Source organism: Rhipicephalus sanguineus, chromosome 6, assembly GCF_013339695.2.
Source record: "Rhipicephalus sanguineus isolate Rsan-2018 chromosome 6, BIME_Rsan_1.4, whole genome shotgun sequence".
Taxonomy (NCBI): Eukaryota; Metazoa; Arthropoda; class Arachnida; order Ixodida; family Ixodidae; genus Rhipicephalus; species Rhipicephalus sanguineus.
In genome coordinates, this window is record NC_051181.1 from 104,140,227 (window position 1) to 104,168,198 (window position 27,972).

Genomic DNA, 27,972 nt, shown 5'->3' on the forward strand with positions numbered 1-27,972 from the left:
ATTGAGAGGAAAGTACCAGCATGCGGATGCCCATAGGAGCAAGGTCGCATAGGACTCCATAGATGGAATGACGAGTCTGACCGTCTATGAGGCGACGCCGCCGCACGCTGACGTCCAAATCGAAGTATGACAGGAATTCCGAGCTCATGATTGGTTGAACCACGCGTGCGAGGACAAAAACCCACCAGAAAGTGCGGCGAAGGTCGAAGTCGAGTGAGGGATTGGAGTCGGTAAGTCGCTATATATAGACCAGGCGTTGGCAGCACGAAGCCACTGTCCAGGTGACTTGGAACGATCAGCCTTAGTCAGGGGCACAACGCTAATATCTGCATCCGTATCTATAAAAAGAACCTGGCACCGGGTAACTGATCGGTTATCATGAAAAGGAGGCTGGGACGAGAAGCGAGACCACACGACGCCATCTGTGATCCCGGCCAGCGCTTCGCGACCACGAGCAGAGATGTGTGCACTTCACGGCTCGGTGTCGGAAACGCCGGTGGTACCAGCAGAGAGGTGAGGGGCTGGGACTCCGAGCATGTCGGGTGCCTGGAAGAGTGAGATGAGGGGGCGAGGCCAACGGGTCTTCTGGAGGGGTCTCCGGAGTGCGGCAATTGAGGCGGCGAGCTCGTCGATGCGGGCCTCAAGGTGCGAAATCGCCGTGTCTGCAGGCGGTAAGACAGCTTTTACGGATGGGCAGGTCGCTTCATTTTCGTCTCTGTTCCAAGTGCCGCTGGCTTATAAGTGACCATTCCAATGTCCCCGTTTCATTCTGACGAAAGCCGGGCCCACGGCCGCATCGGAAGAAGTATTGTCGCTGAACCCCAAGAAATATTTGCAAATGAAGGTACACGCATCGAACAAACCAAAACAGCTGATAATTTATTAACTAACGTTGCGGCCGGTAGACCGGACTTCGTCAGAGCGGATATGGTTGCAGTGCGTCGTCGTTTTTATGCCCTTGGACGGTACAATAGTTTCTCTTTGCTTTCTTGTGAAGGGGCACAAAGGCAGAGGAATGCGCGCGGTGGGCGCCACAAGTATGCGCATGAAAAGATGATATATATATATATATATATATATATATATATATATATATATATATATATATATATATATATAATCTTGTTAGTATAATGTGTGTGCGTGTGCAATGCCCAACCAAATACAGCAGTCATGTATTGGTTGTCTATCATTAAGAATACGAACAGTTCATCATTTGACCACTTTCACAGACCAGATGTAAGCAGCATCTTTACGAAAACCAACAGCGTAGATTTATTTACCAAATATATATATGGTGAACTGTGCTATAAAAGAAGCGAAGAAGTGCACGCACCATGGAATTTGCGAATATGCATATAAATTTTCGCCGCCCCGTCTTTCCGCATCTTTCTGAAATCTCGCCGCCAGATTCCACGCTCGGTACGTGGTCAGGAAGGTGGCCAGCCGCTTTGCCAAGGCCGCCCCCTCAGGTAACCTCTGCGCCGACTGGACTCCTCGTCCGCTGCACGAGCTCCGTCGCCGTCAACGTGTCGGCGACGACTCCGCCGCCCGAGCCACCACCAGCGACTAAATAACCGGTGACTTCGTTTCTTTGGAACGTTCCTTGGAACGTAGATACATTTGATAGCTCCGGTCACCATGGTGTTAACTTAGGCGTAGCTTGACTTTATTTGGTGCCGTTGCCTATTTTTTTCCTTTTCTCTTCTTTCCCGTGTGTGTGATAAAGTCAATTTTTTGTGTGTGTTTGAAAATGGCTCCCTCCTTTTCCGGTCAGAGGCCTTGCCTCAATGAAACAATCTCAAAACACTAAACCTGCATAACACACGACGCAATTATTTTAAAAATCCATCCAGGAAGCTACGCGTTGCGTGCATTTGGGGCGCTGAAGAACGACATAGCTTAAGGGTCGCTGAAGGCTATCTGGGTGTCCAGCAAGGGTTGCGTTTCAATCATAGGTCTCTGGCAAAACATCTATCGTCACTTGCAACAACGCTTAGATCTTGGCCGGTTATTGTTTATCAAAAGACTTCTTGGGGTTCGCTAAAACACGTGTTAATTAGTAGAGGCGTGTACTGGAAACACTAGGTACGATCGCTTTGAATATGGCCGGACTGCAGAAGAATGTAGGCGTTCCATCTTAAAGGTGTTGTAGCAAGCGACGGAGACGTGAGAGACGTGACGGCGGCCGACGTGACCGGGCCGTTCTCGCTACATTATTAGAAGGCCATAGTAGAAGCAGAGCGGCAGCGGCTGCCGGCGTCCAGCGCCCAGGGGCGTGAGCACGTTCTTAACTGGCTCTTCCTCCTCACGCCTCGAGCGCTCAGCATGAGCTGCGCGAGAGACGCGGCGCGGTGGTTGGAAAATGACGATGACGCTACAGTGTACTGACAACATTTTTCGAAGGCGGGTTTACTCCGCCATACAAATCTCCTCTATGCAGTGATGGCTCTGAGCAAGCGTGAAGCTCAGCAAATGCTGATAAGATATTTTATTATTTTGGTAATAAAGTAAACTTTTCCATGGTGCACCTACCGACACCGACACTAGCTTGACGTCAGGCTACAGTACCAATTCTGGTGACTACACGCAGCAGTATGGCAGTCGTGATGACGTTAGGTACCAAAACCTCCAAGATGGCCGCTTCTGCGTCACCAATGGAGCCACACGGCCTCATTCGCCGTTCGGACAACCCTAGCTGTGAACGCTGCCAAGTGCGTACCAGTTTTGGTGCATATCAAGCGAGCTAAACGGCTGCGAGTACGCCATGAGCGTGGCATGTAAATCATGTCATACATGACTTGCACGTCATGATGTTACCACCTCTTATTTACGATCTACCCACCTCATTTTCTGTCTCCCCCTCACGCGTTTGCCATCTCTTGGAATCCAGTCAGTTACCCTTAATGACCACCGGTTATCCTGCCGACGTGCTACGTGCCCGGCCCATATCCATTTCTTCTTCTTGATTTCAACTATGATGTCCTTAACCCCCGTTTGTTCCCTGACCCACTCTGCTCTCTTCCTGTCTCTTAAGATTACACCTATCATTTTCCTTTCCATGAGATTAAGAGAAGTTTGCAGGTATAACGTGGCAGCAGAAAGCACAGGACCGGGTTGATTGGCGGAACATGGGAGAGGCCTTTGCCCTGCAGTGGGCGTAGACAGGCTGATGATGATGATGATGATTTACGATCGTCATGCTGTCGTGTCGCGCAACACCTATTTTGGTGTATATCATGCGAGGGAAATGTCAGCAATCGGACAATGAGCGTGGCATGTAAATCATGCTGTAAATATATGCATATCATGATTTTCAAGTTACCATCACTGATTTACGTTATAAATTTGGGGTTTAACGTCCCAAAACCACAATATGATTATGAGAGACGCCGTGGTGGAGGGCTCCGGAAATTTTGACCACCTGGGGTTCTTTAACGTGCACCTAAATCTAAGTACACGGGCCTCAAACATTTTCGCCTCCATCGAAAATGCAGCCGCCGCGGCCGGGATTTGATCCCGCGACCTTCGGGTCAGCAGTCGGGTGCCATAACTACTAAACCACCTTGGCGGGGCCACTGATTTACGTTCATCATAGAGTATCGTCGCACAAAACCAATTTTTGATGTATATCAAGCGAGCCCAATGGCCGCGTGGGCACCACGAGCGTGGCATGTAAATCATGTCATACATGACTTGCGTGTGGTGATTTTCCCGTTATCACCACTGATTCACATTCATCACACAGTATCGTCACGCAATACCAATTTTAGTGCATATCAAGCGAGCCAAATGGCCGCGAGGGCACCATGAGCGAAGCACGTCAATCATGTCATACATGACTTCGATGTCATGATTTTCCCGTTACCACCACTGATTTACGTTCATCACAAAGTATCTTCGCGCAATACCAATTTTGGTGTATATCAAGCGAGCGAAACAGCAGCAATCGGACAATGGGCGTGGCATGTAAATCATGTCGTACATGACGTGCATGTCACGATTTTCACGTTACCACCTCTGATTTACGTTCATCATACAGTCTCGTCGCGCAGTACCAATTTTTGATGTATATCAAGCGAGCGAAGTGGCCGCGAGTGCACCATGAGCGTGGCATGTAAATCATGTCGTACATGACTTGCATGTCATGATTTTCCCCTTAACGCCACTGATTTACGTTCATCACGCATTATCGTCGCACAATGCCAATTGTGGTGTATATCAAGCGAGCCAAATGGCCACGAGGGCACCATGAGCATGACATGTAAATCATGTCGTAAGTGGCATGCATGTCATGATTTTCATGTTACCATGTGTCAGTTATGCTTGCCACACAGAAATGTCTCGTGTTACCGGTTTTGGTATGTATCCATTCATTTAAACGCCCGAGAGCGGCCCGGGACCATGTAATGTAAATCATGCTGTACATGACACGCGTGTCGTGATTTGCACTTCAGGACCTGTCATTATGTTTGTCATACACTCTTGTCACGCAATACCAATTTTGGTATATATCAAATTAACGAGACGGCCGCAAGAGCCCCAAGACCGTGGCGTGTAAATCATGCTGTTCATGACGTGCATGTCATGATTTTCATGTTATGACCTGTTATTTATGGTCGTAATACGGTCATGTTGTGTCGTACCAATTTTGGTATACATCTCATTAACGAAACGGCCAGGATATCACAAAGTCGAAGGTGGCTAGATAGATAGATAGATAGATAGATAGATAGATAGATAGATAGATAGATAGATAGATAGATAGATAGATAGATAGATAGATAGATAGATAGATAGATAGATAGATAGATAGATAGATAGATAGATAGATAGATAGATAGATAGATAGATAGATAGACTCAAAGTCGCTCAAATTCGCTAAGAAATGCTTGGCATTTAAAAAAAAAATTCACCGACGATTACGATACTGCCTGATACCAATTCTGAGCGCAGCTTCGTGCTTCAGCAAGGCCAACTGGTGTTCGAAGTTTTTGGCTTTCCTCGAGGTATCGACTACGCCATAAATTATAAGTTTTGTGATGTAGGACAGTACCCACTACGTCATTATTCGCCTTTCTGTGGATAAGTGAGGTACCCGCCGCACATGTGTAAGGTACTATGTGCACTTTGTTGATGCTGCATGTAGCTGATGATGATGAATAATTGTGACTGAGACCTTTGTAATGGGTTGTAAGCATTAAATGAACTATTCGTTACGCGATTCGCGTTGCGGGACACCGGGTGTTATATTGCACTTCGACCACGCTATATTAGAAATGTTAACGCGATTCCTTGCCCGACGTGACGCCTGTGTAGGGTCCTTTTGCGAAGGAGTTTCAAACACCAGCGTTGGTCGGTTTTTTTTTTAAAGAAAAAAAAACCAGCGTTGGTCCGCGGTAGAATACTCGACTGCCGCGCAGATGGCCCGGGTTCGAATCCGATGTAACCTTGTATTTCTTCCTCATTTCGTTCTTTTTTGCGCGTGATAACTGTTACGGACACCGGCGGCGGCGGCCGCGGACTACGGCACCAAAATCGGCTGCTGCTGTGATCTCACAACAGCTATCGCTGTAATAAAAGATAACGAAGTGCTGGCACACGGTCTACGTGGCCTCTGCTGTGCATCCGCCATATGGCCTCGCCGTGCGAGTCACACGGAATGCCAAATGAAAAAAAAGCGCGCCTTCCTCTCGTCTGTGGAATTGCGACCCTTTTTTGCTTCAGTAATATATGTATATATATATATATATATATATATATATATATATATATATATATATATATATATATATATATATATATATATATATATATATATATAATGCCAAAGAGGCATCTGTATATTGCACCATACGTTGCCGAATAATTGATGGGGCACTTTCTTTCTTTTAGATTTTTCTATACTGGAGCTACATTATATTGCTTCACTTCACAACATGCGCAGGACGTCGTGATGATCGTTAGCACGGACGCCTCTATAGGTGATCCCAGGTATCACTTCGTGGCTCCGGCCTCTAAGTCACGTCCGATGACCAAGCGCCCGATGAACAAAATGTGAAAAAGAAAACATCGCCTTATCATAATCGATCTATATTCCTTGAAGCTGCGATATTTAACGCGCAAGTGCGTGGTATTATGGAAATCGATGTATTGGATATCTGTTGCAACCGCCACCATGTAATGGACGCGCGGCCTTTGGCTGTAGCAGAAGAACACTGCTTCAATTTGAAATAAGCGCTGAACGTCGCTCCGCACTCATTCGGCGTGGCGTTCATGGCGCAGTGTTGGTAGCTGCGTGGCTTACACACGACGAGCTTACAAAGTACGAAGAGAAAGTGCGACGCCTGAAGCACGAATAGCAGTTGTATCCATTCTGAGAGTAGTGTGTTTTATCAAAGCACAGCTCACACACCGCATCAAGTCTTAGTGATTTACAGCATCGCATCCTTGATAACACGAGTAAACGAATGAAAATGCATTGATTGCAGCCGGCGACTCCGGCAAGGCGTGGACGTAACTGGATCGAGCGCGAGGAGATTTTCAGCGCCATTATCAATGGCGCAACTCAATACGTGAACAGCGATTATTCTGAGCATTTTTCACTGGGTAACTTAAACATAGTGCGGCTTTTCGCTTGCTTAGATGTCTGTAAATCATGCGCCGTCGTAATGACGGCGCTGTCACCGCCGGCGTAATGACATCGCTGTCACCGTGACAGAGGTTCAGTCCATAGCAGCACAGCCACATCAATTGCATAAAATAGGACGTCATTAAAGCGTTCTTGTGTTTGTGTGTGTGTGCGTGTGTGTGAGTGAGTGAGTGAGTGAGTGAGTGAGTGAGTGAGTGAGTGAGTGAGTGAGTGAGTGTGTGTGTGTGTGTGTGTGTGTGTGTGTGTGTGTGTGTGTGTGCGCGTGAGTGCGTGTGTGTGCGTGTGTGTGTGTGCGCGTGTGTGTGTGCGCGTGTGTGTGTGCGCGTGTGTGTGTGCGCGTGTATGAATGTGTGTGTCGCAGTAAACGAGCTTGTCGGCGCTAAAATATTGTTTTGTTTTCCTTCCCATTTCATTTTGCGAACTAGTGTCTTTCCTATCGGAGTTACGCGTTATTCCATTACGCTCTCATAAAGTAATCATAATCATAACTGTGAATGGGCTCAACCTTTCTGGCACGCGCAACGCAAAAACTTGGCCGGCGCGCGCTCTTTTCATTCTCTTCTTCATCTTCTGCTGCTGTCCCCGAACATGTGCGCCGGGCACGCTCTCTCCCGATGCACCGATTTGTCCGGCGTAGGATGCAATAACTCTGATGGCCGAGAGAACGAGCACACACAAAGATAGAGAGAGAGAGAGAGAGAGAGAGAGAGAGAGAGAGAGAGATAGAAAGAGAAAAATTATTGGCGAACAAAAATTTGACGAAGCTGGACTCAAACCCGCGTACCCACGATCCAAACGTGATGATCGTAACCACTCGGCTATCCAGGCACGCTAGCAGAGCATAACATACACTTGCTTGGTATAGTACAGCGAGGGGATTGGGAAAGAAAAGTGGGGGTGAGAAGGAGGGAAAGGAGAAGGGGAGGGAGTAAAGGACTGCATAAGAAGGAAAGAGAAAGAGAGAGAAATAGACAGAAAGAAAGGGAAAGACCGAAAGAGAGAGAACCAAAGAAAGGAAGAGAAAAATGTAGACAGTAAGAGACAGAAAGAAGAATCGAGAAAGAGAGAGAGAGAGAGGGAAAAAGAATGGGAAGAAAGAGAAAGAAAGATAGAAAGAGAGAAAGAAAGAATTAGAAATTGACAGAAACAAAAAGAGACGTAGAAAAAAATAGAGAGAATAAAGAAAAGGAAAGAAACATATAAAGGAAGAAAAAGAGTAAAATAAAGAGGAACAAAGAACGCCACCCAGATGCGCACTTACTTGAGCCTTGACACGACTACTGCGAATCTGACTTAATTTTTTTCTTTTTTTTTTCTTTATGTATTCTATGATGTGCAGAAAGAGCAGCCTGTATTTTTTCGGCGACAACAGCAATGTGTAAATGCTCATATACTGAAATAGTCTCATAAATAATTTTCTGTGTAGAGGACGCGCGCGTTTTTTTCCCTACAACACAAATCCATGTAATTCTTTTCCGCACAATATATACTCTGACGCATCTGAAATTTTCGAGGCATGTAACTGCGCACTTTGCGAAGAATAGAGGAAGAGCGCGTCAAAACATCTCGCAACCAAGAAGCAGGCACAAAATAAATAATAATAAAGAATCTCGAAATATGTGCCGGGTTGCATTTCTTGCCTACTTGAGACGAAAATCATTTCAACAAAGTAGGCCCTGATACAATGCACATAAAAACGCGCGGGTGACGGAATCGGTGACGTCTAGAACAATGGCAGCGTTCACTCTAAAGCACTGTGCATTGTATAATGCCAAGGCTTCCGAGTGCTCCGGGGCTGTCACGCATTTGACGGAGCGGCAATTCTCCCAAAGTTACCGCACGGAGGCACCGGTATATATTGGGCACCATATTCGGCGACGGGCTTGACGGGGTTTTTTCTTCGGAAATTTTCAATTACTACTAAATAATCGAGGCCGACGTGCCTTCGGCGAAACAACGATTGACTGAGGACGTCAGCTCGCTAATGCGTCGGCGGTTATTTCAGTTTGCCTGACTCAGTGGTGTTTAAATGGGGGTCCGCGATGCCATTTATGGGGGTCCGCGAAACCCATTCTGAAAAAAAAAAACAACAACATGAAGGCAGCTTCGTACTGGTAATGCCAAGCCTGAAGCAAGTGCGGAACTGGGGGCAGCCTTCTTTGTTTCTCTTCGCTTTTCTCTTTCTTTCCCCCTCTCTTTCTTTCGTTTTCTCTTTTTCGGTTCTTTCTGTCTTTTTTTTCTGCCTTTATTTGTGTTTATTTCTACTTTTCATCCTACTCATCACCTTCTTTCTCTCTCTGTCTATCTCTGGCTTGCTCCCTCTCTTTCTTTCTATTTTTATACGTGGTTTTGCCTGCGTGACGCGAAGCGACGACAGCATACGGCATTATGCGGCAGCCCGGGCCCCTAAAGTGCTCTGTAATTAAAAACGCGTTTTTTTGGAAGCACTCTTTGTCCCGTGACAGCGGCCGCTTGTAATTTTTGCTACGCTTCACCGCATAAAACGTTTGCATTGCGGCAAAGCTAAGTAATGTTTCCCCGTTTCCATGAGACGGCTGTGGAGCTTTTGTTTCAGTTTTCTACGAAATATTCACGCGAGCATACTTTTTCTATGCTTCTATACTTGAAGCGGAAACATAGTTATACATGGCGACAACCTTCTGGGGCAACACAGCCAAGGCTGCGCAGACGAAGCACACACTTTTTTACTACGCTTCTACATTTTGTCCGCGAACGCTAGGTTATGTAGAATACGTAGCATAAAATAAAACATAAAAAAAATATATATGTATTATGTTCAGGATTGTTTGCGTTGTGAGTAAGAAAGCTTACCCCATGAAAGATTTCCGTTTTGTGCTGCTTCTGGTTTTCTGGTTTTCTGTGTACCCGCCACGGTGGTCTAGTGGTTATGGCGCTCGACTGCTGACCCGAAGGTCGCGGGATCGAATCCCGGCCGCGGCTGCTGCATTTTCGATGGAGGCGAAAATGTTCGAGGCCCGTGTACTTAGATTTAGGTGCACGTTGAAGAACCCCAGGTGGTCGAAATTTCCGGAGCCCTCCACTACGGCGTCTCTCACAATCATTTCGTGGTTTTGGGACGTTAAACCCCAGATATTATTATTATTATATGGTTTTCTGTGTCGATTTCACGTTTTCCCACCCCTGAGCAGCGATGGCGCCGCTCGGTTGCAGTGGGTTGACATCGAAGCAGTCGAATCTTGTAAGTGAGCATGAGCGCGTGTTCGTGAGGCGATCTGTATTCATTGAGCAGAAAGAATCGAAGATAACGGTGCGTTGAGAAATATTTTGTTGTCCGCGTATGCTGTCACCGGGAAAGAAGCTGCGTGCAAGCGATACCACAAGCACGAGTGGGTCTCTCATCGCGATCGCCACCTTGAAGGTGACGCCGGCGACCTGCCAGTCTCCAGCAAGACAATGTGCAAGCAAAGCTGGGATTGGAAATTGTACGCAAAGAAAATGGCCGATCTCATAAATTTCGTCGCATACATTGTCGGTATTTCGGTTGCGTGCTATTACTGATACAATCACGCTGAAGATCGCATACTGTGACACCGTGCAGTCGGCGTCTCCGGTGGGAGCTGTTTGTGCTTGGCGGTGAGAGAGGTTTACGATCATAAAATTACCGGCTCAAAGCTTCGCCTGGGCAACAGACGCGTTCATGTCTATTATGCGGTTGACGGCGTGCTTTTCACTGAGCAAAAACAGCCGTCTTGACCACGGCAGGCAAGTAGCGCGTTTCATCCGGGTGGAAGTTTAAGTGTGAGACGCCCGTTCCTGACCGGTCGTGGCCAAAATTTATGCAGCCTGCCGGTGCCTTCGCGTCCTCTGATGAAATAACGTGAGTGTTTCTAGAACGTTATTGCGTATCCAAAAGTAGGAAACGATGATGCCGACCCTGTAGGCACAGAAATAGAGTAAATAGTTTGTTCTCTTTGCGCAGGATTTCCAATTGCACAGTTCCTACTTTTTCGTGCCCCTCTTTCAAAAATAAAACCAAACACTTCAATAAAGCTGATTCCTGCGGTCCTTCCGAATACAGAATATTCTATCAGTTTACAAAAACAATGTAAACATTACTATGTGGTGCTAAATGTGCTCGCGGGCTTTGACCGCTGGCAGATTAGCGTTACATAATGTGATTTTCGAAGAGCTCAGGAATTATTTCAGGTATTTTTCCTTCACTGATGCATCCATAAGCACATAAAGGCTTGCCGTAGCTTTCGATTAAAGCGTATCTTCTACAACGCTCTCTAGAAGAAAGATGGACAGTCCGCCGCTGTAGCTCATCGACAGAGCACGAAATTGCAGGTTGGATCATGGCCAAGCGAAACACTTTTCGAGGGGATTGCCCTCCAACAGACACCCTTTTTGATTATAGTGTTTTGTGCGCCGGTTACACTGTGCACGTGGTTACGCTGGTGTGCCGGGAATTCAAGAACGTGAATGAGAACTCAGGCAACAGTGACAACAATGCGAAGCGTCAATACATAAGTAGTACAGAATCGCTTAGATCTCACTGGGGAGGCTGAAATAAGATAGACACTCTCGTTGAAACCCATCTAGAGCACTGCGCGCTATATATTCCTTAGACTGTCATAGGCCTTGTCTGTGTAGCTTTTGGCGCATCATGCTTTCTTAAGAAATGAAACGGTCAGCGTTCCATGAACGTGGAGTAATAACAATGCATTGTGATCCTTGGAATCAATATGATACGGAGACAATACCTTTTGCGTGCTTCTTTCCAAACGAATGTCTGGCTAGACCTATAAAAAAAAAAAATCTGCGATCGATTATGTTCGAAGCACGACAAAGGAGAACCTAAGAAATATATGCTCCTGGACATGGTAAAAGCAGCATGGTGCACGCATTTGCACCAGGAGGGGCTGGGTTATCCTTCGGATCGCTGTGGTCTTCTGTCGCAAGTCACCTATCTTCAATTAACAATGGTGTATTGTTCTAACACAATGTAATTACTACCCTTAGTCTCAAGCCATATGGAGCTTACCTTCCAGCATGTCTAAGCTCATCTTACTGTGCATTCAATTAGCACAAAATGAGTTCTGCAGTTCATTAAGCTCTTTGTCTTGTCTGTCGTTTCTTGAAGCGAATATAAAAATCACTGTAGCCGTAGCCTGCAAGAACGAACGCTGTACGTCGAATGATTGCCATATGTGAATGCATGAGCGAACAATGGCGTAGCTATGGTTGCTGGGTGCACGGCAAAAGATAGCAGAAAACACTGCTTCGATTCACAGATGGGACAGACCTTGCAGCACGCATATGATAAACACATACACATCGAACATTAGGCGTTAAGGCATGCTGAACGTGGATAAAGCTGGACGTAGATAAAAATGCTAGAAAGCCCTATCACTACAAACGTCTGGATGAAATTAAGTGATTGCGTGAATGATCACTAACTCGGCGTGGTGACTGAATTGTTTTCGTTCGTTTTTCTTTGTTAAGCGTAAAATAAGTGCGCCTTTTAACAGCGTAGCCAAAGCCGCTATGCTAGCTTTCATACACTCCGCCCTCACCCAAACTCTTACACATAATCCATTTTGGTAACTACGTGGAAACACCAATTTCACACTTTTTGTAATAAAAGGTACTCCCGAAAGGACATTCTGACTACACTTCTTGGTAAGGGAGGTTGACCGGAGTCCTACAAGGCACCGCGTGGCAGAGGATGTGCCTCCACCACTGCTTGTTTCCCTTGTGAAAGGACACTGAAGCGGCAAGTTAGCTGTACCTCATTACTCGCGTCTGTCACAGAAAGGCCACATCCTGGGCAAATCCTGACCTGCATCTTCTCCCTGCGTATTGAATACAGTAGAGTGCGTACAAAGATGGCTTGTATGGAACTGCCCTGTGAACGGAAGAAGGATATCAACTTTGGTTGGCCACCTATAGCCGTGATGTTAAAGAACTTGGAATAGACAGAATTCACCTTTTCGCGGACTCCGAATAAATGGAGGTTTAACGGAAACATCGTATTATACCTCATTTGCGTAAGAAAAAGGAATAGTCGAAGCCATGTGAAGTTGTGAAGTTATTGATGGTGAAGAAATCGCCATTCACCAGAAAGTTACACAAAAGTAATCGAACTAAATGATGGGAAAGCAGTAAATGAACTTGCGTTATGAGCAGCGCGCTATGCGAGTAATGATCTTTGACAGGGAAGCGATCTTGCAGCCAAGCTGTCAATGTAGCTACGTTCGCAATACTAGGAATAACAGCGCTGAGATAATGTCATTGATACCTACTCGGAGGAGAGGTGAAATATGCGACCTTTGAAGTTCATGGTGAAGAAAAGGATGGTGTGAGCCACGGTCACGAGTTCATCGATATATCGTCTGACGAGGAATAAACATTCCAGAGGAGCCGTGCAATTGCCAAGAATATAAAGAATGAAATCGAGAGAAAACTTTCAATTGGACGTTCCCGAACCCCAACGAGCATCACTGTTGTTTCTGTGCGCGTTACTGTTTGGCACTAGGCGGCAAGTTGATGGGCCGCAGCGCTATTTCGAACGCCGGGACAGCACAGAATCACCGGGGAATCGTTACGCGCATTAACACAAGCTTTCGCAAAAGAAGATACATTAGTAGTAGAAAAGCGCAGCAAGGTCTTCAGTCGCGACTCCTGAAATCACTCCTACGCTTCCCGATTTAAAAAATTTGGGAGATCCTTAAGACGCACGACTAAAGCCAAGCTGCGTTATAAGAACAGATGGCTATGTCCGTTTCAATTCCGTAAGAATTCTTGTTTCAGCTTGATGGAAGCACACATGGTGCTGCGGACGCAGACAAAAATTCTGTGTTGAGCCTGACGGAAAATGTGACTTCGTTTGCGATAAAATATATGCAACATATTCATGCATAACTGGAAAACACATGTTTAAAAAGGGGCAACTAAAGTAATGTACTTGCGTTCCTGATTCATAAATCGGGATGCAGAGGTTATCAGACAGCTGAACAAATTGATCATGGAACCAAGATAATAACACGTAACAAAATATAAAGTGGAAGCTTTCCCCGCAAACTTCCTAGTCGCAACTGCGCAACTGACTCTCTGCTTCCCCCATGGCGCGCTTGCATTCACTTGGAATCCAGTTTGTGTATGTGTGTATAGTCACGTGGTGCTGTATTTCACATTTTATGTTATCCGTCCTACATGTCAAGTCTCTTCCCCCCCCCCCCCCACCCACCCCCCATCCCGCTTCCCCGTTTTTTGGTGCGTCTCGTACACAATTTTCGCCTCTCGTTTTCTACGAGTGCAGAATACGGATCTGTGGGTGCTAAGGTATGGCACATAATTATGCGTCGTTACCGTACGCCACACGCCGGCCGTTGTCTACCGCCCAAACAGTGGGCTTAAGCTGCGTAATTTTAATTCTCCGTTGAGCAAATGGTCAATACCGGGCAGCGTGTAGGCCCAGAATTGTTGTATGGGAGGACAGCCTTATCTCTGTCATGGTTCGGCCCTGTATTTCTCCACTCAGGCATCAACGCATGCTAAATTTGGATCAGAAGCCTGCATTACCTCCGCGCCGCATTCCGGGCCGTACTTTGCTGTGTCCGAGAATGGGCTTACTTTTTTAGGCCACGACCAGACGCAATTAGCGGGGAAATTCAGCAGATAATGCTACACAAGTACAGAAGCCAGAACGTGCGTAGTCAAGGATCGTATGTGCCTGAGCTCATTACTGAAGGAAACAAGTGTTAATTACCGAAGAAAAGAAGTGTTAGTGCTCATTAATACTAGTTCATTACTGGTGCTTTAAAATTAGCTTCACAGCACTACACCCCTTCTGTGCGTGGAAGCTCACGCAATGTGCTGCGTTTAAGCGTATTGGAGGCCGCTCGGGTGCTGTTGGGGAATCTTTCGCGTTAATTGTACATACGCGAAGGTGCCGTCTCTATTTGCAATATACGAACAGTTCGATGTCCAGTAGGCGTAGTTTTTTTTTTTTAGTGCGCAGCTCTTAGGCGCCCGTTCCTGCGTTCAGTGGCGTCGCCGTCGCCGTCGGTGGCGTAACTGATAGACATAAAAAAATAACCGATAGAGATGAAAACACAAAATGAGAAAAAAAAATACCTAGGACCGAATGAGATTTGAACCCGGGCCTTGTGTGCGGCAGTCGAGTATTCTACCACAGAGCCACTCCAGTGCTTGAAACTCTTTGCAAAAAGACCCTATACTAGCGTCATGTCGGACAAGGAATAGCGTTAACCTATGTTATATAGCGTGGCAGAAGAGTAAAACAACCACCAGTCATCACACAATGCTAACTGCGCAATGAATGTGTGGTTTAATGATTCCCACTCACTGCAAAGTGCTCAGCCATAATTCTTCATCGTCATCAGCCACATGCAGCATCAACAACTGCACATAATACCTTATAGATGTGTAGCGGGCACCCCGCTTATCCGCAGAAAGACGAATAATGGCGTAGTGAGTGCTGTTCTACTTCACAAAAGTTATAATTTATAGCTTAGTCTATACCTTGCGGAAAGCCAAAACTTCAAACACAGTTGGCCTTGCTCTAACCCGAAGCTGCACTCAGAATTCGCATAAGGCAGTATCGTAATTGCCGGTGAATTTTTCCATTTTGTTTTGTGCCAGGGTATTTGTGTAAGCAAAGGTGAAATCAGGCTAATTAAGTATGCGCGGTTTCTGCAAACTGAATCCCTGCCCTTACCTGCCCCGCCCTAACAAACATTAGGTTGTACATATATACATACCATGTTCATTAGGTTTTGTTATTCTTAATTGTACACGTCTTCCTATGAGATTTTAAAATTCTGCACGTTGTTCCACTATATACTTTGCGTAAAACAGAGTTCTGTGTATGATGACAGTATATAATGTTCTTGTTTCTGTCACTGCATGCTCTGAGTGAGTACATTCGGGTGCTGCCGTCCAGTCAGGCAGAGCGCATTCTCATTTTAACAGCGAAGCTCCTGTAGCTCGCTGTAGTTTGTGCGGTGTTGCAAAAAAAAAAAAAAAACTTCGGTTCGTATGCGCCACAGGAATTGGGCAAGCCGCACTACCGAGTACAGTAGTTGCGAGCGTTAAACAAGAACTCTGCTCGGCGAAGTGAGGCATGTGAAACACATGAAAGAGGGAAAGAGAGAAAGAGAAAATAGAGAGAGAGAGAGAAAGAGAAAACGAAAGAGAAAGATGAAAAGAGAGAGAAATAAACGGAATAAAGACATAATAAGATAGAAACACAGAGAAAGATATAGAAAGAAAGAGGAAAACATAAAAAGAAAGAGACACGCGAAAGAGATAGAAAAAAACTGAGCACAAGACAGAAAAAGAAAAAAAAAGAGAGAAATAAAGAGAAACAAAGAAAGACAGAGAGAGGAGCAGCTAAGCTAGAGAAAGAGAGAGAGAAAGAAAGAAACAGAAACAAACAAATACAAAGAAAGAGATACAAGAAACAGAAGAAAGAAAGAAAAAGAGAGAAAACGTCAGGCCTGCGCGGAAAGCGCAGCACAGTCACAGCGAAAGCTGGAAGAGCGGCATTTCTAGAGTCCGTTATGAACTCTCTTGTGGCTACTAATGCAAGTACATTATCAACGTACCCACTACGCCACAAATCATAATTTTTGGAAAGTTGGGAAGCACCCACCACGACATTATTCGTTATTCTGCGGAGAAGCGAGGTACCATCTGTGAGGCATTATGTGCACTTTGTTATTGCTGTGGTTGATGACGATGAAGAATTATGGCTGAGCCCTTTGTAATGGGTTGGAAGCTTTAAACGACCCACTAGTTACGTAATTCATATTGTGTGACGCCCGGTCGTTATTTAACTGTCCCACCACACTTTATAACATACGTTAACCGGAGAAACGGAGAGCGAGAGAGAGAAGGAATTAACTTAATTAGAGCCTGAGGAAATGGATCAAGGGAGTCTGATGAGCTTCCTAGGCAACCAATAGAAGCGCACTTGCCAGAAACCCACTACTCTATAAATCATAATTTTTGTGAAGTAGGGAAGCAGCGAATGCAATTTTTCGTCATTCTGGCAACCCTAACCAATACAAGTGCACTTGCGAGGAACCCACTACGCTATAAATCATTGTAATTTTACTGACACCACGAGGAACTGGATCCTGCGCTTATGGGCTTCCTTGGCAACCAATACAAGTGCACTTGCGAGGAAGCCACTACGCTATAAATCATTGTAATTTTTGAGAAGTAGGGCAGCAGGCACTGTGCCATTTTTCGTCATTATACGGAGAGCATTAATTGGTACCTGCTAAACGCATGTAAGGCATTATGCGCACTTTGTTGATGCCGTGCCTGATGACGATGAAGAATTATGGCAGAGCCCTTTCTAATGGGTTGGAAGCATTCAACAACCTCCTCGTTGCGCAATTCGCATTGTATGACGCCTGGTTACAGAATTCGCGTTGTGCGGCACTTGGTGATTATTTTACTCTTCTGCCACGCTATATTGCATATGCTCATGTGGTTCCTTCCCGACGTGAAGCCTGTATAGGACCTTTTTGCAAAGCAGTTTCAAGCACCGGCATGGCTCAGAGGTTGAATACTGGGCTCCCACGCAGAGGGCCCAGGTTCGAACCTCGTTCCATCCTGGATTTTTCTTCTTATATCGTTTTTTTTCTTATTTCGAGCGATACTGGTTGCGGACACCGGCGGCGGCGGCGGCGTAGGACAACTACGGCGCCAAAAACGGCCGGTGAAATGATCTCATAACAGCTTTCGCTGTAAAAAACTAAAGGGAAACAAGGAAGACTACCCGGCTGGGCTCTTCATTCAGGCTTCGCACCACTAATGAGCAGCTGCCATATTTCTTTTTTTGTGTCTCGGACTTCTTTTTATCTTTATCTGAAATAATGAGCTGAATGAATGAATGAATGAATGAATGAATGAATGAATGAATGAATGAATGAATGAATTGATAATTTCTCTTTTGCAGTGCTGTGCTCGTCCGCTGCTACAGTTGGTACACCCTCCAAGCACTCCTGTCCCGAGGGCCACTTTCCTTGCAGCGAAGCGAAGAGGCACTGCGTGCGACGCGAGTTCATATGCGACGGACATCGGGATTGCCCGGAGGGATCCGACGAAAAAGCATGCGGTGAGTGGAAAGGCATCGTTTGCTCCAATGTATGCGAGCACCGAGGCCCGTTTTGCCTGAACAAGGGGTGACAGGCTAGTGCACTCTGAAACCCGGCGCATGTAATTTTGCCCCCCTTCTATCCTTCCAGTCCTATTTGCTATGCGCATCACTAATGGATGCACACTCCAACTCGCGGGTTACACGAACAACATAGCAAAAACGAGACACGGTCCCTTATAATGTCGCGTGGTGGTGACAGTAAAGAATACGGCAAATAGAAAAAGAATCGCGCATGACAATATATATTCGCCTAAGACGACTCGAACGCGACAGCCATCTTCCTCTTTTTGTTAGTCCATCGCATTCATCGCCTCGATAGCTTTATGCGCCTAACGTAGTTTTGAACTGCCTCCGGGATCGGACAGGGTTGCCAGTGGTGGCTACTTTTCGCCAAATTGGCGAATTTGAGAGGCGCGTGGCGATCAAAAATTATGAATGGTGACATGGCGAATTTTTGGCGATTTTCGGCTTGGGTCTCCACTGAGTTATGCATCCTAAGCTCAGCGCTTTCCCAACGAATGAGCGGCAAGGTTCTCCATATTTTTCTTGGTTTTAGACCCACGAGTAGAATGTGCACATTACGCGTCGTTCGGTATGTCCGTCCCGTAACTCGTGTGTATCTCCTCAATTCATCTAGATGCAGGAGGTAATGGAACGTCCCCCAGCGACATTCTAGCAAAATGTAAGTCAGCGGACTGCTTCGCAAACCGCGAGGCGCAGTGTTAGACTGTAAGTTTATGGCTTTAGGTGCTTTAAGCTTCTCTAAAGTTTCGCTCCTGAAGGGGCTAGACGACGGAAGCGCTTGTGTTGTCGTCACCTCCCTTTGTCCTTGTCTGTGCGCGCTTAAGTATCGGGGACGGGGTGGCCGCGTGTTCCGACCATTTGTTCCGCCAAAGCTCCAACTGTTCTGAATAGCTTGGCGACCTATTCACTGTTGCAGCACCCCAAATTTAGCTCGTAAGGACTGTTTTGGAATAGCGAAGAGAGGCGGATACGCGGCTATTTGTGCAATAAAAAATATTTATTGAGTCATTTTTCACTGTTCTCGGTGAGCGTGTGCAAAGAAAACAATTGCTATATACATTGTCTACCTGTTCATGAATAACGCATTGTATTAATACGTAGATATAATTGACTATAGGAAAGGGTCGGTGGCGTACTTTACCATATTAGTTCACACTTAAAAAGGTGTAAGACTCACTAAGGATTGGTTCCTGCAAGAATTCTGTCGTGTTACCTTGAATAAATCTTTTAATCCTTTTAATTCATATAAGGGTGCGTAAAGCTGTCTACAAACCACACTTTCAAGGTTTTTGCCCAAGGTTTACCAAACTTTTACCTTTGAAACGAGCGGACAGGGATGGAAGGATATCATGAGCGTTTCATTAATTCACCCTTGCGCCACCACGCACATCTTGCGGCTATTCGGAGAATCAGCACCATGCACTCCCATGGTGAAGCGGGCATTGAGGAACGTCAATATAATTTAAGGGTCTTGGATGGTACTGTATTCTACAGGGCTACACGTGAGCGGAAATTTTTATTACCAGGTATGCCGCATATATCTAGAATGGCGACTCGTTTGGTGAAATTTGTGAAAAAAAAATGGCGACATTTGCCGACTTTTTACTCGTCGTTTGGCGACATTTACTCGAAAGTCAGTGGCAACCCTGGGATCGGATGCGTTGCAAGCTTTGTGCACCTCACGCGGTGTTTGCAGTGCCTCCACGATCAGCCCACCTTCGACCAAGTGATGTCGTCGTGGGATGACGTGTCATGTGACGTCACGTTTACCGACGTTATAGTGACGTCATGATTACTTCACATGTTCTTGGCGATTTGTTGCGCCATCACGACGTCACAGGGTGACGTCATCACTTGATGACAATTTTTTCGCATCACTCGTGTTGACTTTCCACCGATGGTCACTTTTCGCGCTTGATGAGGCGTATGAGGCTTTCGTCTTCACATACCGTGCCAGATGCACCCTGCCGCAAATATCGCTTTTAATACGCCCTATTTGCTGGGAGGTGAGATACGCGGTAGGAATGAATGAAAAACTTTATTGGTGCAAAGAAATTCTCCCGGCGAACGTGGAGCCCTCAGTCCAGGGCCCCTACGCGGTAGGAAATGCGCGGCATAAACGTACTATAACTTTTGTCGTTCAGATATCTCTCTCCTTAACGTAAGCATACCCTCTGGGGTAAATATGGCGTGCTCGTAAAAAAAGTACAATATCTTGCCCAACAGGGGACGAGAATCTGAAGAAGTTCATCGAGGACTATTTCCAGAAGCGGCCTGACGAAGACCGCGAGAAGAAGTCTGGCAAATGCGGTAAGTCTGCTTCATAATACTCCGTCATCATGTTGTGTGGTCGTGGAGGTTCGCTGAGAGAGCGACGCGAAATACCGCCTGTACCAACGAAGAGTCACAAGTGGAAGCGAAAGAGAAAGACACGTAGTTGGATATTACTCCTATACTTTCACGAAGGCAGAACAAAACTACAGCACGACTGAAAAGGGGCCATTGGCTGTTGTGCTAGCAAATAGGTATTTTCGATCGTACCTAGAAGGCACGAAATTCAAGCTGTTCACTGACCATCTGGCACGTATTTATTTGCTAAATGGTTCTCAACCTAAAGGCCGAGTTGGTCGATGGGTAAGTGAAATTCAACAGTTTGATTTTGAGGTGACACACCGACGCGGGCAAAATTTGTCAGACGCTGATGCCCTTGTAGCGAGAGAGAGACGTTCGGCGGCCGAGGTGGCCGTGCCGTTCTCGCTACTTTATTAGCAGGCCCTAGTATCAGCAGAGCGGCAGCGGCTGCCGGCGTCCAGCCTCCAGGAGCTTGAGCACGTTCTTCTGCTCGCGCCTCGAGCTCTCAGCATGAGCTGCGCGAGAGTCGCGGCGCGTAAGTGGTAAAAAGGATGATGATGATAAATGGCGATGATGATGACGCTACAGATCACTCCCCCCCTCAGAAATGAGCCCGGAATGAAAAACTATGGGGCGTATATACAAGAATGTTCATGCCGCGAAACGATAGGGTCCGTGGGCAGTCCAGATTGTCAACGTGAGATGACCATCGGAGACCAGTGGGTCTCTGGCGGGCGGCTCTGGGAGCTGCGTAGCGGGCGGGGGTCGCAAGGAATGGACGCTGTAGGCAGGAGCAAAAGCGCCCGATTCTCTGCATGTCGGAACCGATCCCAGAAAGTCGGGTGGGCATGGGGGGAGGCGTTGCACCGGCCACAACAATGCCGGTGACTGTTGGGCACACTACGCGCACGTTGTCTGCGGCGCGAGACGAAATACCAGCAAGTACGGGAGCTGTAGACGTGGGAAGGAGGTCTGCAGCGCTCGCCTGCACAGTGGCCACATGTCGGGTGGGCGGCATCCTGTGTCACGGTGTCCGGAGCAAATCTGCGGTGACACCGAGCAGGCGTAGTCGCTGCGGGCTCGGATGATGCACTTGTGCGCGTTGAAGCACCCTCGGCAGGTGGCACACGAGGGCTCGTGCGCAGGTCAGGATGTTGGATTCCGGCCGACGTGGCAGGTGTCACATGTGCGGCTTGCTCTGCCAGTGTCGAACCAGGCAAGTCGTCTTCAGACGCTTCGGTCATCGTAGCAGCGTCTCGCAAGTTCGGCCGTTGATGGTTCGGTGCTCGAACTTCAGCTGCGGAAGACTTCGAGGACGATGGTAGTTCCTGCTGGCAAGATGCGCACAGTGTCGAGGTCGAAAAGGCGGGTTCGTTGGACATCACTGGCGATGCCTCCGCAATTGGGGGTCGTACAGCGGGAGACACGATGTCCGTGTCTATGCCAGGCTCCAGGGCGTGCGGCGAGGTAGCCGTCGTGAAGCCTGACGTGTCAGAAGTGTCGTGGGCCGTGGAGGTCGGGGAAGACGTGCAGATGGTCGGCAAGTCTGAAGGACTGTGGGCCGAGGCTGTCGAAAAAACAGACCTCTCATTGGAGTGGCCGATGGCAGCAGGAACTTCCTGTACCTCGTCGGGCGGGTGGTCGGGCGCGGGAATCGATGCGCTGGTGGCCGGACGTGAGGTCGGAGAAGTCGTAGCCGGGAAAGGTTGGTCGTGGTCATGGGAGGGCCGCGGGCCGGGTGGTACCGCTCGCGTTGACGGAGGGGAAACCCGGAACTCACGGGTCCCCGGTAGCGGGCGGTACGTCTCGCCGTAGCGGGCCAGCACCGCAGCGCAGAGGTCGTCGTACGGCTGCGGGCTGGATGACGACGCCGCGGACAGATGACGCAGCTCAGCCGGGAGGGCGTCAAGCAGGATCTCGTGCATGAGTGGCTGCGCGGTGACACCATTCACCGCGAGGCAGGCGTCGAGCTGCCAGAACCACGCTCGTGGGTAGGCCGGGTGAAACGGCGGAACAGGAGGGCAGAGTCGCGGAAGCATGGCAGGGGCCGCTCGGCGAAGGGCGTGTTCTCCGGGTCACCAATTGTAGCGAGAGAGAGACGTTCGGCGGCCGAGGTGGCCGTGCCGTTCTCGCTACTTTATTAGCAGGCCCTAGTATCAGCAGAGCGGCAGCGGCTGCCGGCGTCCAGCCTCCAGGAGCTTGAGCACGTTCTTCTGCTCGCGCCTCGAGCTCTCAGCATGAGCTGCGCGAGAGTCGCGGCGCGTAAGTGGTAAAAAGGATGATGATGATAAATGGCGATGATGATGACGCTACACCCTTTCTCGACTTCCCATTGCCAGTAACTGCGAAAACGACGAGAGAGTGAACTCACTTACAATGTGGGAAGGCACAGAAGAGCTGATGTATGCAGACGGAATGTTTTACGTAGCAGATACTCTGAGAACAAGACTTCTCGGACTTTATCACGACAGTCCCGAGTCAGGAGGGCATGACGGTTTCTGGCGAACATACAGCAAACTGAGGAAAAGATTTACGTGGCCTGGCATGAAGAAATATAATAACGACTACATTAGCTCTTCTCCACAATGTCAAATGAACAAAGCGAAATACAAGCAGAAGACAGACAGCATGATTTTACCGCCTTACTCAGAGATCCCATTCGAAACTGTGCGTGTTGATTTCGCCGAACCGAAGAAAAAAAGCGAAGGAGTGAAGAAAACGCAATCCTTTTTTGGCGTGCATTGATGAATGCTCAAGGATGCTAGCAGCCAAGCCAGGAAAAGAAAATGCTGTTGCTGTAATATTGCTCTTGAGCAGAGACATGTTTAAAGCAGTTAAATGTGTTGTATCCGATAATGGACCCGCATTCAAGAGCCAGGCATTCGCAAGATGGGCGAAAGAAAGAAACATTACCCTGAAGTTTACAGCCCCTTACCGTTCATCAGCTAACGGACTAGCAGAGCGTGTCATCCGGGATGTAAAACAATACATAAGCATGTACCCAGGATTCCCAGGAGGGTGGAAGTGTTGCCTTCAAGCAGCTGTGTCCCACCACAACAGATCGCATACAAGCACTCTTGCATGCAGCCCTCAATACGCCGCCTTCGGGGAGCTTGCCTATTTAACTGCGGACAACCATACAATGGCATATCAGAGAAGCTTCACCTGAAGCAAACGAAGAAAGGTGTGGAACAGCAAAAGAAGCACAGGGAAGCGATGAAGAGAGCTTTTGACAAACGTCATAACACAAATATTCCCGCAATAGCGCTAGGTGATATAGTTCTGGTGCGGAAAGGTTACGGCGGTCCGAACATAAAACTTATGGGGTCGTTTAAAGTGGTAAAATTGGCCATAAAAGAAGGAGTGCTGAAGACCATCGGCTACACGACGGAAAACGGTGCGATGGAGATAGCAGCCACTGCCAACGTCATCCCTTATTTGGAGCGGAGGGATGAAACAAAACCCGGGAGAGTGTAGCGGGTCGATGCGACGATGGACCGATTTGGTGGGAACAGGGGGAAGACAAAGAAGAAGAATAAAGAGATCGTGTTTTGGATCTGTGACGGCAGTCGTGGAATGTTACAAGCGACGCTGTCTCGCTTACATTTAGCTTCACCTCTACCCCCTCCCCCACCCTCACGCACACGTACGCACGCGCATGCGTTTACTAGTAGAGCTCTGGTCTAGCCAAGGAATGCTCACGCAATAAAAAAAAAAAGCGGGGACTTCAACTTCTTAGCAGCAGTACAACTTGAATTGACAGCATGGGCAGAGAGTGGGCATGGTTGGCCATCTGAGAGCTATTTCATGCACGCGTTTTCTGTTGGCGAACTCTTCTGTAAAGGTGCGCTGCACTGATCCAAAAAAACTCAGCGTTAGTTGGCGCTTTAAACAACGCCGAATACAAACGAGAGCGCCGCGAAGTGCTCGTAAATATACGGCGGTTTTATCATGACCCGAGAGTTAAACCGGTTAAACAGCGTTAAGGGTACGCGATAACGCAAACTCTCAAATGTGACATGAATATATAGGAGCGCAGCGCATGAGAACAAATCAGAAGGAATCTTGTTTGTAACAAAGGAACAAAGGACTTTGAAATTTTAGGGTTGCTGAATAACCATTATGTTGTCAATGCATGCGTGATCTCCTTTGAGGTTAAAGATAAAGGCGACGTTCTTTACAGGCAAGTGTCACCGCTATTGTTTATCGCGTGCTCTTCCACAATAAATGTCCGGAGTCATCGTCTTATCATATCGACATTTGCGAAGCTCTTAAGCGCGTCCACACGTGTCGCGCGGCTAATAACATTGTTGTTGCCAAGTGTCTATATTATATAGTAACAGTTAAATGCAAAGGTGACTCTATCGGCTTGTCGAACGTATTGATTTTCGAAATAAAGCGTGGACAGCCGCCGTGTGGCAGTCTGCGAATGCTGATTGTCGTTTGTGAACAAACCGAAGAGCCACAACTGTTAGTTAGAACTGTTTATTTAAAATATCAGAACATGGAAACGTGATGATGATGACCTACATCTTTGGCTCGCACTCACCCTGGGGGATTGACTAAGACAGGAAGCCTGCCCTTGGGAATAGAAATTAGTGGTGTCAAAAATACGCATGCACATTTGCTTCGTGTATACCTATCAAGTCTACCAATGTAGAATCAGGAGTCGGGATGAGAAAGAACTGGATTGCCGTACCACCGATCATTCTAGCTCTTTCTCTTCCTGATTCTACATTGTGTGTGCGTGCGTGCGCATGTGTGCGCGCGCGCGCGCGCGCGCGCGCGTGTGTGTGTGTGTGTGTGTGTGTGTGTGTGTGTGTGTGTGTGTGTGTGTGTGTGTGTGTGTGTGTGTGTGTGTGTGTGTGTGTGTGTGTGTGTGTGTGTGTGTGTGTTAGTGAGTGTGCGCGCACTCACGTCAGTAACTTCTGCTGGTCAAGTTGGTGCGGCACACCAATGCTGCACTGTTGTTATGGCTATGGGGAGGACGTAGGGATGGCGAGAGCTGCTTCTTCAACCTCCTCCCCCCCCCCCCTCCAAACCCTGCCGCGCCCATGTTCCCTCCTCGAGGGAGCCCTGACAGGCGGCAATATTTATGTTAGAGTATACATCGGCGTGAACGATAACGCCGTGGAACCGGAGCTCACAGAAGAAATGAGAAATTCTGATATTACAATGCCCCGTTCACGTCCTGTCCTCCAGCCAGCGGTTACAACGGCCTCCCATTAGGGGGTCCTGTCAGTAGCTCCTCCGGATCCAATAAAGATCGTTTTCTGTCTGTCTGAGCTTAGCAGTGCGCGTCTCTCTTGCGGACGTGAGACCCGACTTGAGGACCGCGGCATCCCTTCTGTGACTTCAGGAATTGCGGCTTTCTTTAACGAAAGAAAGGGGGAATATTGATTGGTTCTGTATAGGGTCGTGGTGGTGGGGCTCAACCGAGGGATCAGGCGCCAGCGGGAGGAAAAAAAATCATGTGGATATGTTCTGTTGTAATATTCTCGAACGATAGGCTCTTCTGATATACTTATATGAGGTTTTGCAAAAGCTCCAAGAACAGAGAGACAGGATACAAAAAGAAAAACAGACAGCGCGCTAAAGACTCCTCGTAATCATTAGTCGGAATGCTCACCCACTACAGTAAGGTCACTCCTATTGAAACAATAGGGCGTGCTGGGCTAGTTGGTAGACGCTCGTGTATAAATATTAGTGAAAAGCGCACGGAATACGCAGACAATGACAGTGGACAGGACAGCGCTTACACTCACATCATAGGGCAAACAGCGCAAAGACCAGTAGAGAAAAGGCACAAACAACCACACGTAGCGCTGACTGGAAACTGAAGTTTATTATGGCGAACGACGTAAATAAATACATATCCACGTATCAGCCAACGTGAAAGAAATCAAGAACAGACAACAGAAGAAAGATAAGAAGGAAAACGAAAAAATGATAACAAATGTACTCCGATGTAAAAAGCTTTGAGCGCGTGATACCAATGGCTAACATGATTCGTCAGCAGAAAGATACACAATTTCCTTGTACGTGGTCCAGAGTGGCCGCTGTTTGAATGAGAGGCTTCGTGAACACCAGTACAACGTAACAAGGGCCATAAGCGGCCATCCTGGAATTCACTGTAGACAGTGCTACCCTTTCTAACCTGCAAGAGTCGAACGTGCAACACACAGGGTTCAAAATTACACGCCAATGAGCGCGTAAAAACAGGGGGGTTAAAGAAATTTAAGGTGTAGCGAGGAGAGACGTGAGACGACGTGAAGGCGGCCGCTCGCCACTTTATTACAAGGAAAACTACCAAAGCAGAGCGGCGGCGGCTGCCGAGTCCAGACCGCCAGCCAATCACATTTACTTAGATTGTTTTAAATAAGCTGTCTCCATCCTTCGCCTCCCAGTCCCCGCGTGGGAGCGGCCCACGGCGCTGCCGCCCTGAACGGCTGTGGTGCTCCTCAGGACTATCTTAAAGGGCCCCTCACCAGGTTTGACAATTTTGAGCTAACGAGCGCAATGCATACTTTAGGCGTTCACGATCACGTCTGCCTAAATTTGCAACGCTACGCGCCGCGGAAATGGGTCAAATTTCAAGGTGAACGCTGCTTGCCCTTCCTCTCGTGGGCGCGCGCCCAGAGAATGAGGGGACGACGTACATGAGAAAATGGCCCTACGTAGATGGTAGTGCTGTGACGTCGCTCCTCTACGTAGACGACTGTGTTCTGACGTCTCCAACAGTAGCACGTGACACTGAGATAATTATTTGACACGACATGTGTAGTTTGTGTAATTTGTTGCTTGAATAGATTAATAAAACTTGAGACAAATAATGAGACACACAAAGGGAATGTGTGCGTCTTTTTTTTTTTTTTCGTGAACTGCAGCGTGATGCGGGGCTAATGCGCCTCTGTTTGCCATGCGTTCGTGTCCCCGCGGTTAGTGCATCTAGCAGACGCCAGCCCTGGAAACGAAAGTGATGTTCTGGCGCGTTCGAGCACTCATTTATTCTACCGCGTCCAAGTAAACGTTAATGCTGCACTGGCTCATGATACAGCCACTCTCGTGCTGGTACAAATGTCGAAACTTTCATGCCCGTCCCGCAGAAACAGGCAGTACACCACAGAGAAAGCCGACAACACGCCCACGGCCGCTACATAAAAAAAAAATTCACAGCATATCCACGGGTGAATTATGAAGAGCTTGGGCGAAGCTCCTGAAGCAATCATGGTTACACCGTGAAATCTTCAGTGGTTTCGCCCAGCAGTAATCAAAGCGATAGCCCAGTACATCATCAAAGACGTGACAAACACTGTATATATTTATACAAGAAATTTTATTAATCGTAAGTGGTAGCTAGACGTGGCCTCCCTTCCCCCTTCATTATAACGGCTTCATGGTCGGTGATGTGATGGATCGGTGATGGGTCGTAGTGGGATGTTTGCAAAGACGAAGTAGTGGGCAGTTTGCAAAGGAGTGGTGATGGGCCGGTTACGCCTTACGCCGGACGCGTGACAAGGTTAGACTAAGAGGTCCTTCGCCCCTAAAAAAAAGGTAGCGGTCGTGCAACGCCGCTCGCGTGCTCGGGCTGGCTCGGGCACGCCATGCGCACGTGACCATGCATGCGCATGACGTGTTCATGCGTTTGTGTCAAGTGAAGAGGGCAGGGAAGGGATTTGGCTTGCGAAGGCTACACGGGGCGAGTCGCAAGGGTTTGAAACTCGCCTCCTCGCATCATGGTTTCGCGCCGCAACAAATAGTTTTT

The 27,972-nt window shown here is 47.6% G+C and overlaps 1 protein-coding gene across 4 annotated transcripts in view; it reads left to right on the forward strand.

Annotated features, from left to right (window-relative positions):
* The window catches only part of LOC119396075 (relaxin receptor 1), a 226,969-nt gene that overhangs the window by 101,970 nt on the left and 97,027 nt on the right, over nucleotides 1–27,972 (forward strand). For all 4 annotated transcript variants that reach the window (XM_037663154.2, XM_037663157.2, XM_037663156.2 and 1 more), the window contains 2 exons: nucleotides 17,631–17,789; nucleotides 20,082–20,165. In XM_037663154.2, coding sequence (XP_037519082.1) covers nucleotides 17,631–17,789; nucleotides 20,082–20,165 — 243 coding nt within the window. The remainder of the gene's footprint in view (nucleotides 1–17,630; nucleotides 17,790–20,081; nucleotides 20,166–27,972) is intronic.